Source organism: Rutilus rutilus (assembly GCF_951802725.1).
Source record: "Rutilus rutilus genome assembly, chromosome: 18".
Taxonomy (NCBI): Eukaryota; Metazoa; Chordata; class Actinopteri; order Cypriniformes; family Leuciscidae; genus Rutilus; species Rutilus rutilus.
The window spans coordinates 16,891,783-16,904,607 of NC_140231.1; the positions used below are offsets into that span (position 1 = coordinate 16,891,783).

At 39.4% G+C, this 12,825-nt stretch overlaps 1 protein-coding gene across 1 annotated transcript in view; it reads left to right on the forward strand.

Annotated features, from left to right (window-relative positions):
• nrxn2a (neurexin 2a) overlaps positions 1-12,825 on the forward strand; it is a 432,089-nt gene that overhangs the window by 402,914 nt on the left and 16,350 nt on the right. The window contains exons 20-22 of the mRNA XM_084387273.1: positions 1,333-1,504; positions 4,725-4,814; positions 8,248-8,576. Coding sequence (XP_084243399.1) covers positions 1,333-1,504; positions 4,725-4,814; positions 8,248-8,576 — 591 coding nt within the window. The remainder of the gene's footprint in view (positions 1-1,332; positions 1,505-4,724; positions 4,815-8,247; positions 8,577-12,825) is intronic.

The window sequence follows — 12,825 nt, forward strand, 5'->3', positions numbered from 1 at the left end:
GCAAACTGTCTAGCTGTCAGCACACTAATTAATACATCTCTAAAATATATATATATATATTAAAAAATACATGTATATGGTGGTTTCTTCAACTTTCCAAACAGGCTGTAATTTTATTCGCATGTCAAACAAAATTGTGTGCATTTATGGTACATTAAAGCTGCATTCCGTAACTTTTTTAGATGAAAAATTATCCAAAATAAATTTTTGAGCAAGTACATAACCAGCCAGTGTTCAAAACTATCTGCTTGCCTTAGCTCGATTCAAAACGGGAAGCTTGTAATAATGTTTTTAATTCCAGTGGTACTGGTGGATTTCCGCGGGAAATTCGAGCATGTCTTTGCGTCATTACGTCACATCTGTACACATAAAGGAGGTGTCCCAGCTAGTAGGCTATATTGCGTGTGAGGATGTTGGAGGTGGAGATTTATAGCCTTTTCTCACAGCACTTGATATAATTAAACTTATCAATTTGATGGTGGATCCAGAAAGGTTCAAACGACAATCACCATTGACAACTGGAGAGTCACCCGTTGTAAAATGCAAAAGACTTCGGAGAAGTAGTTTTTCCAGTAGTTTCTGGCTACAGAAAAAAAGAGGCTGCAACCAGGCCCATGCAAAGGATAAGTATCGGAAGGGCTTTAAATGTAGTCACGCAATGCTGATTAACAATTTGAGAATAAAGTATAATTTGCACGGTTTGACGTGATATAAGCGATCGTTAGATTTAATCGGCGTGATTTACTGCAATGCTTTTTTTCCCTTAGTTGGTCAGAACAAAAGTGAATGTTACTTACTTGTTCAGAACATTTTCCGGTGAACATTCTTATGTTGGTCATACTTCCAAAAAGTATAATCTGTGATTCCGAATGACAGTATCCACATCTGCGCAGTGACTGACAGACGCACATTCTCCTCAAAACATTGGATTCATCCGTGCTGTGCCGTGCTGAGGCACAACCCACGTAAAGTTGATAATTCCACGAATAACTGCAATTGCAGATTTCGAACAGAGATGGCGACAAAGAGGAAAAACTACGGACTGCAGCTTTAAATGCTAGTTATTACATTTTGGAAGACAAAGAGTTTTATTTTATTGTTTCCACTACAATGTCAATGAAAAAAGAATACACCTGTGATGTATCCGTTCATGCTGGTGGACATTATTAATAAAAGGATTAAATAAATTGGTGATAGTGAAAAAGTGTATTTGGACAAAAAGTACACAAGACCAAATGTTCCTGCAATCTAAGTAAACTAGTCTTATCGACTAGTCAACCATCATGACTCAGCCTCAGTCCACCTATGAATAAATTGTCCATTCTTACACAGGAACAAGGGAAGGTCGGCGTGATCTTCAATGTGGGCACAGATGACATCACCATAGATGAGCCTGCTGTTACCGTGAACGACGGCAAGTACCACGTGGTTCGCTTTACACGTAGCGGTGGCAACGCCACCCTCCAAGTGGATAACCAGCCCGTCATTGAGCGCTTCCCATCAGGTAAGTCCCCGTGGAGGACGGGGAAAGCCATCTGGGGGGGGGAATCCCATTACACGTGTGGTTGGTAGAAATACTGGGAGCAGCTTCCCCTGGGACTGGACACATGGGGTCAGAGAGAGACACTGTATATTTCCACTTGCAAATCAGTGGGACGTTGTTTGAAGCCATTGGCCTGGATTTGCATCCATGTTGGAGGCATGCCTTATTGAGGGGTACAAATTGATTTATAATTTCAAATGCAAATTATTTAGGTTTGAAGTGCGCCATTTTTACCCTCAAACTCTTCCCAGAGAATTTATGAGTCACCACATGCAGCGCCTAGATAACCACCGCATGCACAATCTAATAACAAATGCAAATTGACACATTTCCCCCCAAGCTGCCTTGCCTAATACATTCAGCCCGAGATGGATTTGGATCCTTTACAGTTCTCAAATTTAGCCAGCTTTGCTTTAGGCGGGCTGAAGAAGGTGTCTCTGTGCCTGTGAAGATCCACCATCCCTGAACTGCATGCGAACTTTGAACCACAAAGCGCGCTTTCATTTTTTAGCGTTAGCCAAAACGCCTCTCGCAGGTTGCTCTTTGTACCCTCGAATATCCCAAGTTGTGGTACAGTCGGCGCCGTAAACTGATATTGCACAGCCTTAAACTTTTGTAACAAGCCTTGATTGATGATCTCAACCCTGCAGTAGTCGTTCCCGTGAACCGTCCCCGTCCTATACAAACATCACGCTCTGCAGTCCCCTGGCCTTGTGTGCTTTCCAATTAAACTTGAGCAAACTCTCTCTCTCCCCACTGTGTGCTCAGGGAGCTGCCTTCCTCTCATAGATGCTGTTCCACAGGAAGACATTTTCTCCGTCTCTAATAGCAATCCTGTCTTTCCCGTCCTCGTTTTTTTTTTTCAATCGGTTTCTCAGATGTGCTGCTTCACGCCGGGTTAGTGCAGCGTCAAGAAGTCCTTGCAAAAATATAGCTCTAGCCAAATAAAGCGGCGCCTCTGCTCACCTGCTACGCTCCTTCCACCCCCGCGTGTGGGGTCTTGTTTCGAAATTGCCAGAGGTTGAATGGCGCTGCGTCCCTGCAGCTCGGGCTTGAGATTTCGTCTGATTTCTGAAAGGGAAAATTGGTTTTCTACTGCTGCGACATAGGCTTCCCATCCGCCAAGTCTCCCCCTAAGCCCCCTCAGGAGGTGAGAGTCAGATGGGGCGGCCTTTCCAAAGCGAAGGGATAAAGCCCAGCTTCAAAGTCGTCACAGTCATGTCATGCTTCCTTTAAAACTGAGTTATGCGCATTTAAATGGAATGGCACGGCTTTTATGTGGCACCTGTCATCCCGGGGATTTAAAAACGATGATATTGGTCTTGCGTGTCATCCAACACTCGCAAAGCTCACGTGTGTAAACGAAGCTGGCTGTGTATCTCTTAGATTAGCGGGCTCGATTAATTCAGTTAATTAAAACGGAGGATTAGATAACCGGATATGTTCCCCGGTGGCAGATTTGTTGCTCCCTGCGGACACAGGCACAACTGACCGCTCGCCTCTGTGTTTTGCTCAGCACACCATTACATTGCCTTATAAATAAGAATCTAGTGAAAATCAGTGACTAGCAATGCATCAGACTTGATTGGTTTGTTTTTCCTTTTTTTGTGGCTTACTCACGGACAAGACCTATTTCAAGTTTTCTTTGAAGGTTCAGCACAGAATTTACCACACATGAGCTCTTTTAACAGGCTTATGGGAGTGGGAGGTTTGGCCCTCATTCAGGTTGCAGGGTGGGTAGGACGAACGGAAAGGCTTGTATCTCACACGACTGTCACAGAAGGAACATGACAATGTGTGGTATGTCAAAAAAAATCGGTTAACGCATGGCATACCAACATCTTCCTTCAAGAAAGAATAGTTTTAACTGCAAAATGACTTATTAATGGCTGTGTCTGAATTTCTGCACTTTCGTAGTATGTGGGTCAATGGCGCTACTCTCATCTTTTTTTTTGTCTATTAAATACATCTCTTTTAGGATGAGCATATTTTTCAACAAAAAAATAGGTTTTAATTTTTTAATTAAACTACATTTTTACATTTCTAAGGGGGGGTAATCTGATATCTAATATGATATTTTGATTTATTATTATTTCTTAGAATCTCTATTATTCATTCATTAATTTTTACTTTTACTATGTATTTACTATTACACCATGTCACATGGTCATTAAATGTTGAGTTTTATTGAAATTGGTCATTAAGTTTTTAAATCATACTGTATGAAAACAACATGAATTCAAAGAGTTCTTTTCTTAGAAGTTGGCACATGCTTTGAAGTAGATTTAAAAAAAATGTAAAAATCTTCTTTATCATGAACACTCTTATATGTCATTGCCCCATGTACTGAATTTGATGAAGGAAAGGTTCTGGGAATGTCACGGCCGCTGCAAAGTTATATAGTGATATTTTAGAAGACATAAACGTCATTGCGTGTCAAAAATATTGACCAAGCCATTGTAATAAGAGGTATTAGGATAACGTGGGTTTTGACAGGACAATGGTTGAGAGCAGAGAAGAGAAAACGGTGAAATGAAGAGATTGTTCTTTTGAGTGAGTAACAGGACCCGCAAGCTCATTTTAGCTCTGATGAAGGGATCTGTCAGAAAAAGGGAACGGTCTCTTATCTGGCAGCCATGACACCGAGTCGATCACAGCTTTTGTGTCTTTTTATAATTACACGTTTGCTAATTTATGCAGGTACCTCAAGATGTTGATACTAGATGCAGAACTGATTGCATTGTTCGCACTTTGATTTCTTGCAGAGACCAGAAAATGTCTTCCGGAGCAGTTTTAACACTACCATTGTATAGCTTCACATTATAATATGTGACATTATCACTGATATCTTTGTTGTCCTATTGATTGTATGAAATTTTCCTCAAGTATTATTCGCTAAGATGACATCACAATTAACAGACCAAAACTAGAAGATAAACGATCACTAAATATGTCCTCAAAGCTTTCTAAACAGAATTAAACATGCTCTAATTAGTCTCAAGCTTCTAAACTGTCTAATAACTAAGTGCAATCCACCTTAAAACAACATAACTACCAGCATAAAGCTCGTTTAGACTTCCTAACTTGCTAAACTTGATAGTCTTGTTGCCATGTTTTTAACCATGTGACGCTTGAACTTCCAGATATTAACCTCTTATCTGTCTCTCTAAATTCTTTGAAGGGAACATTGATAATGAACGGCTTGCAATAGCCAGGCAAAGAATTCCATACAGACTTGGTCGGGTAGTTGACGAGTGGCTACTCGACAAAGGTAATAAAAATGGATTAATTAAACAATGACTTAATGACTTATTAAGGCTCTGTAAGAGGTGCAGTTCCCTTAAAAACGCAAAGCTGCGAGCCACTTTCAATGATAAACTTCCAAAAAAATCTAACCTTTTGCATTGGCATACAGTGGGCCAAAACAAACTGTGAATTGTGGCTGCCCACATACAAGCTAAACCCAATTGGTCATTTCCATGTGGCTTGTGCTTTTCATATCATATTCTTAAGTTAGAACTGCACCACTTCAGAGATAAAGGTTTAATCTTAAACATAATCCCTGACTAACCTCTAACAACGCACCATAACTGCAACAACTGTCTGTAAATAGTTTATTTTTCTTGCTGTCTTATGTTTTCCTTCTGTGATCCCCTCTGACTTCGCTAATTTTGAAGATTTAAAAAAACAGCAAAAAAAAACAAAACACTAACTCTTACCAAAGAAAAATATAATTATCTTTTCCAACCCCAAGCAGTTAAAGGGACTATTGCTTTTTTGTCATTCTAACACTTAAAATCTGAATAAAGTTTCAAAATCCCCTTTAACCCTTTGAGTCTAATGAAAACAAAACAGATTATGTTATTCGGACCTTTTGCTTAATAGTCTAAAACTCAACCGTGTAGTTATCTTTGGACCCGTGAGACATCTGTAAACAGATGAATCCTGCATGGTATTTGGTTTTCCCCAAAAACCTTCTCAGTTATTAAAGTGCAGAAACGATCTCAGACACCTGCGTCAGCACATTATCAAAGGATATTGGGCAGTAATGCTCTACTGGATGTGTTCAAGTTATCAGACTTTTTGGTTGGTTGCGCCTTTTTCATCTATATGCAAACTTCTTTTTCTATTCATGTGCTGAGCTAACATCACATCTAAATGTTAAGTGTAAAACAAATACACTTGCACTGTTTTTTAATGGAAAACTGACCTTTCTAGGTCTGCATACCTTTGTTGATTGAACTCAATAACATGCAGAGTATAACGTGATCCAAAGTTCAGTTCTTCATTTGTCTAAAAGTCATTTTCAGATGTTTAGCTCTCCCTTGTGCATCCAACTAACATATTTTGTCAATGTATGATTGTATATATATATATATGCAATGAGTATTTCCTCTTAGTATGATTTGATTTCCACCGCTCGATATAAATAGGGCACTAAACTAAAGCTAATTCCGTCTTAAACCCCCCTAAATCGAAACTAACTCAGAGGGTTAAACAGTCTAAATATTAATGAAAGACATTTTCGTTGCCAAATGAGAGGAAAATTGCTGTCAGCCTTTGCACATTCATATGTGATTTACAATGTCCCTTTAACATGTGTAATTATTTATCAGTTCTAATCTATAAGTAATGATAATGACACAAAGCCCTCATACATCAGGTCTGTGTCCTGTATGACTGTGGTGACTGGGTTTTGTGTGAGAAATTTGTGTCTGCCTCATGCTCTGTATCTCAAAGGCTCTTTGGTCTCCTCATTCTCCTCCATTAAATGTTCTAACCTCTGTCACTGGCTCTCGTACATTTAGCTGCAAAGAAAAGATCTGTCCAACCTTGAGTTAATCACTGGAAAACCTTTTTTGCCTTTTCTCCAGACATGCGAGAAAATTAAATCTCATTGCACATTTTAAATAGCAGTGGAAGGATTAATGCACCTAAATATGAATATTCTGTCATTATTTGCTCAAACATACGCAAGACACAAAAGGAGAAATTTTAGATGCTGTCCTGATCGCCATATTCCAATGAACGAGAACTGAATTAAAAAATTATATTTTAAAAAACTATCCTAAAAGTGTTCTTTTGAACACTGAAAAATAGCTTAAAATAGCTTTTCATTGCTTTTTTAATTAAATGAAAGTCAATGGAGTCCAATGTCAGTTTGGTCCTCATTGACTTTCATTGAATAGACAAAAACAGTTCTAATATAAAAATACAAATTTGTAAAAAAAAAAAGAATGACTTCTTTTATACTCCACATGAAAAAGAAACTTGAACACGTTTGGAACAACATGAAGGTAAGCAAATGATGACAGAATCTTCATTTTTGGGTGAACTGCCACTGTAAGTCCTGTGCAATACTATCACAGAGATGATAAAGAGAGCATTTATATCATATTTTTCTCATTGGTACTTTATATTATGTCACCGTATGCAACTGTCCTTAATGTCACACATTAATCAGAATAATTGTTGCACTGTACAATAAAAGTACACGTGCAAGTGGAAAGTGGCCATCTGGCTTCTTCCCACTCTATTACGACATGCCTTTCAGAGGTTATGGTCTTTTTATCTCGGCTCTCATGTCAAACTTGGTTATTTTCAACTGTTAAAACTGAGACCCTACTTGTGTTAAATGGCAACCCTTCATTAAACATTAAGTGGCTCTCACAGAGGGAATAACAACTGCCCACTTCATAATCAGCTGTGTCAGAGTACCTGTTCATCAGGATTAAATGGATGGCGGCAGTCCAGCACTTAGGGGCCAAAGGAAACGGCACTTTGAGTTAACCATCCTTTTCCTCTTTAAGTAGTAATTCTGAAGGTTTTGTTGGCATTTAATTATATCTAAAGTTTGGCCCGATTGCTTAACATTCACCATTATAATTCAAAACCACTTGAATCAAACCTTTAGCGCTGTGACTACCTGTTGCAGCACTGAAGTTTTTTATAATATTGATTCAGATTCCTTTTATTTTCCTGAGCATCAACTAAATGATCAATTCAACCAGTGGTATTTTCTATGCAAAATGACTCGGTGACAATGGAGATTCTGGGGACGAAATCCTTAATGCAGAGGCATAGTGTGTGTGTGTGTGTGTTTATGTGTGTCTGCGCCCCTATGTATGTTTATTTGTGGGGCTGGAGGAGATACTCCTCTTGCCTCAGTGACACATTAACATTTGAGCTGGCAGATGACACGTATTCATGCAGATTAGCATCAACAAGGCATCTGTCTCTGAATAAAACATATCCAAAACTCTTTACATACTCATAAATATTGTTTTCCAATTTGGTCCTCCTTATTCAGTTCATTATCCACAGCTCAAGTCTTGCTAGTTTAATGAGACTCAAATGATAATATACAGCCATTATTCTATAATGATAAGGGCTCTTCCATTCCTCCTCTCATAGAGGAGCCACCTCAGGCTCTGGGAGTGATCTTTGACATCATGTTTAATACAACATTTTGTCTCCTGCACTATCCGGGTCAGAAACGACAGCCATTAGAATTGGAGATTTCCATCACCAGGTTCAAATGTTAAAAGTGTTATCAGCTGATTTAGACACATCCTACCTGTGACGCCAAAAACAGCCTGTACTGATGGTCGCTTTTTGCTTCTCTGTCTCTCTTTACTGTCGTACTGCTCTCTCTCTTTCTCTCTGTCTTGCTCTCTCTTCATCTCCTCTCTGATGCATCCCAGGTCGGCAGTTGACTATCTTCAACAGCCAGGCAGCCATAAAAGTGGGAGGTCAGGATAAGGGGCGGCCGTTCCAGGGCCATATCTCAGGCCTGTACTATAACGGGCTGCAAGTGCTGAAACTGGCGGCCGAGGGGGATCCGAATGTGCAGGTGGCAGGAAACTTGCGTTTGGTTGGGGATGCACCCTCCGTCTTGTCCACAGAGACCACCTCAGCCACCCCTCCGGCTGCGGCAGACATGTCCACCACCATAATGGAGACCACCACCACCATGGCCACCACCACCACCCGTAGACAGCGCTCTCCCAGCCTGAAGGACAGTATTACACAGGTGAGGATGGGACGGTGGAGATTGCCATCATACAGAGAGACGGCCCTCTTGTTGGCCTGTTTCTCTTGAATGTGAGGGATGATGTTGCGTTTATAAAGAGTTTTGTTTTACAAGATGTCCGGTTGGCGATCGGCAATAAAAGAGCTGATCCTGTCAAACCACACTGTGGGGTAAATAATCTGTCATTTATTGCTTGAAAAAGAGCTGTCACTCAGCATCTGGAAGGCCCTGAAGGAGAAGAATCATAAAGCTCAGATTCGCATGTGTCAGGATATATCTCCCCCACATAGACTTTCCCTTTCATTCCTCCCACACATAGTATTTTACTAGTCACATTTCCTTTAAACGGTCCTGCAATTTTCTGAAGTCATTATTTTCTAAGCCTCAAGAAACATATTTAGAGCATTCTTATGAAATTCTTATGAAAGCAAACATTCATACATTCTTATGAAAGCAAACATTTGAACGGTTAAATTTCTATTCACTTGTCAGATTTCAATCCTTTTTTTACTTCTGATTAAAAACCTGTTAACCTTCGCCAGTGCGTCGGCGCACTGAAGCGGTTTTTTTTTTTGTTTGTTTTTTACTATCAGATTTAATGTTATACCTTGATAAACTATACATCAGGGGTCGGCAACCTTTTTGTCATAAAGTGCCATTTTTAAGTTTCCGAGTTCATCACTGTGCCACAACACACACATAGCCTATATATATATATATATACACACACACACACACACACACACACACACACACATACACTCATATAAATACACAAACATTTGACATTTTCACAAGAAATAGTACAGAAATTTAAATATTTCTCTTGAAATTTTCTTTAGATTTAGATAGACAATTTAATAGTATTTTTATAGTAAATTTCTATTTTTACAATTTTCTAGGCCGATTCAGATTTTTCATTGAGTTTGACCTGCCGATACCCGATTCCGATTTCATTTTTTATAACCACTTTACAGCACACACAAATATTTATTTTCTATATATATTTTTTAAAATAAAATACCATATCCTTTTACCCAAACTAAATAATAAAAACAAGTTTAAATGGGTAAATTTTATATAAATATTTTTGAGTCTTCATTTTCTTTTCTGACATAACCTAATCCAGTTCTTGTTAAAACACACTAGACATGCACATTCTGTGCATTTTGGGCACTTTTGTTTAAAATCATATTTATTTTGTCCATCAAAAGTGTGAATTCACTTTAATTGAGCGTGAGCAGCGCAGACAAAATAGACTCAGCGGCAAAACCCCCGCTTCACTGCTGCTCACGCGACGCTCCTGTTGGGCGCTCACGCGCTGCTCCTGCTCCCGGTGTGAATGCACTCATTGATTAACATGCACGCCGGAAAAAATATGCGTGAAACGGCCGTAATTCACGAGGTTTCCTATATGTGCGTTCCGTGTGCACGTGTGATGCTGATATTGCGCGATGTTAATCATGTTTGAGTGCATTTGACCGGCATAAAATCGGCATATGTCAGACTGACCGGCCAGTCGCCGGTTATGGCCGATCACGTGAAAATCGGCCAATTCCGGTCACCAGCCGATCAATTGGTGCATCTCTACTCCTAACTTAATAAAATAAGCTTTTTTTACTATGAGGAATTATTACATCAAAATGTAGATCTGTGTGCAGGTAGACTTTATCTGAATGAAATATACACTTCTCTCGCATTTGCTTGCGTGCCAGCGATTAACCCTCCGCGTGCCAGTGTTGGCGTCGCTCCCATTCAGAAAAAAACTCCTGTGCTGTCGTCATGACAGTGCTTGACAAAACAACGTCCCTCAGGGCTTTAGTTCAAAAATGTGCAGATTTGGAGAAATATTGATAGATTCTCATAGATTTACATCATATTTCTATAGACAGGAATAATATTTATTGAATTTATACCCAAATGCGTCGATGTAATCATTATGAGCGCTTCATACTCTGATGTACTGTGTTTTCAATCCATACCAGCAGCCTGAGGGCGCCCTATGCACAATAATAGTCAATATAGCCATAATCATGTGACATTCCAGGAACCCCCGAACACACACAAAGCTAACAGAGATCGCTGTAACATGCAGATAAAGACGTTTTGAAGACAATAAACATGATTGCAATGATATTTGATATACCTGTGTTCTTCAAGCCATGCCAGGTATTTTCATAATAATAGATTATATTTATAATGTAATGCTAATCGATATAGACTTTATCATCGTGCAGAATACTATAAAATAATATATTTTCTGTCTGATTTTTTTATCTGAAGCCAAATGAAATTAGATCACAGAAGATTATTTAAAACACTCGACTTGCGTTATAAAGTAAGTTTGGATTTTAAATATAACATGGTCAGACATGTGGCTTTAACTGCAGTGCATTTCTAGATTGATACAGTGCCAACTTCAATTTTATTTTCATGAGGATGTTTCATAAAAATAAATTTCTAATAACTTTACAAAACATTGAAGCTATTTATAAAAAAAAAAAATCATTATGACAATAATTAATTCTACATTTACAATAAACTGCCAGGTGTCAGCTTTCAAATGAGACCATACTTGTGCTTTTAGTACAAAGGGTTCATGAACTGTATCTGTTTCAGTTTGGGTATGTCATTTCTGGGCATTTTTCAAAAGTGGGGTTACAGCTTAACAGATTAAAGGACTTTTACGGGGGGAGGGGGAGGTCATTTATTTTACCGTACAATTTACTGTATATGTGTCTGGAAAATATATATTTTTAGTTTTACAAGGTTAAAAAATGCTACACAAATGTATATTTTAAATCTGCAATAGTTTGAAATTATTTATATACAGTGAGGAAAATAAGTATTTGAACACCCTGCTATTTTGCAAGTTCTCCCACTTAGAAATCATGGAGGAGTCTGAAATTGTCATCGTAGGTGCATGTCCACTGTGAGAGACATAATCTAAAAAAAAAAATCCAGAAATCACAATGTATGATTTTTTAACTATTTATTTGTATGATACAGCTGCAAATAAGTATTTGAACACCTGAGAAAATCAATGTTAATATTTGGTACAGTAGCCTTTGTTTGCAATTACAGAGGTCAAATGTTTCCTGTAGTTTTTCACCAGGTTTGCACACACTGCAGGAGGGATTTTGGCCCACTCCTCCACACAGATCTTCTCTAGATCAGTCAGGTTTCTGGGCTGTCGCTGAGAAACACGGAGTTTGAGCTCCCTCCAAAGATTCTCTATTGGGTTTAGGTCTGGAGACTGACTAGGCCACGCCAGAACCTTGATATGCTTCTTACAGAGCCACTCCTTGGTTATCCTGGCTGTGTGCTTCGGGTCATTGTCATGTTGGAAGACCCAGCCTCGACCCATCTTCAGTGCTCTAACTGAGGGAAGGAGGTTGTTCCCCAAAATCTCGCAATACATGGCCCCGGTCATCCTCTCCTTAATACAGTGCAGTCGCCCTGTCCCATGTGCAGAAAAACACCCCCAAAGCATGATGCTACCACCCCCATGCTTCACAGTAGGGATGGTGTTCTTGGGATGGTACTCATCATTCTTCTTCCTCCAAACACGTTTAGTGGAATTATGACCAAAAAGTTCTATTTTGGTCTCATCTGACCACATGACTTTCTCCCATGACTCCTCTGGATCATCCAAATGGTCATTGGCGAACTTAAGACGGGCCTTGACATGTGCTGGTTTAAGCAGGGGAACCTTCCGTGCCATGCATGATTTCAAACCATGACGTCTTAGTGTATTACCAACAGTAACCTTGGAAACGGTGGTCCCAGCTCTTTTCAGGTCATTGACCAGCTCCTCCCGTGTAGTTCTGGGCTGATTTCTCACCTTTCTTAGGATCATTGAGACCCCACGAGGTGAGATCTTGCATGGAGCCCCAGTCCGAGGGAGATTGACAGTCATGTTTAGCTTCTTCCATTTTCTAATGATTGCTCCAACAGTGGACCTTTTTTCACCAAGCTGCTTGGCAATTTCCCCGTAGCCCTTTCCAGCCTTGTGGAGGTGTACAATTTTGTCTCTAGTGTCTTTGGACAGCTCTTTGGTCTTGGCCATGTTAGTAGTTGGATTCTTACTGATTGTATGGGGTGGACAGGTGACTTTATGCAGCTAACGACCTCAAACAGGTGCATCTAATTTAGGATAATAAATGGAGTGGAGGTGGACATTTGAGGGTCAGAATTCTAGCTGATAGACAGGTGTTCAAATACTTATTTGCAGCTGTATCATACAAAT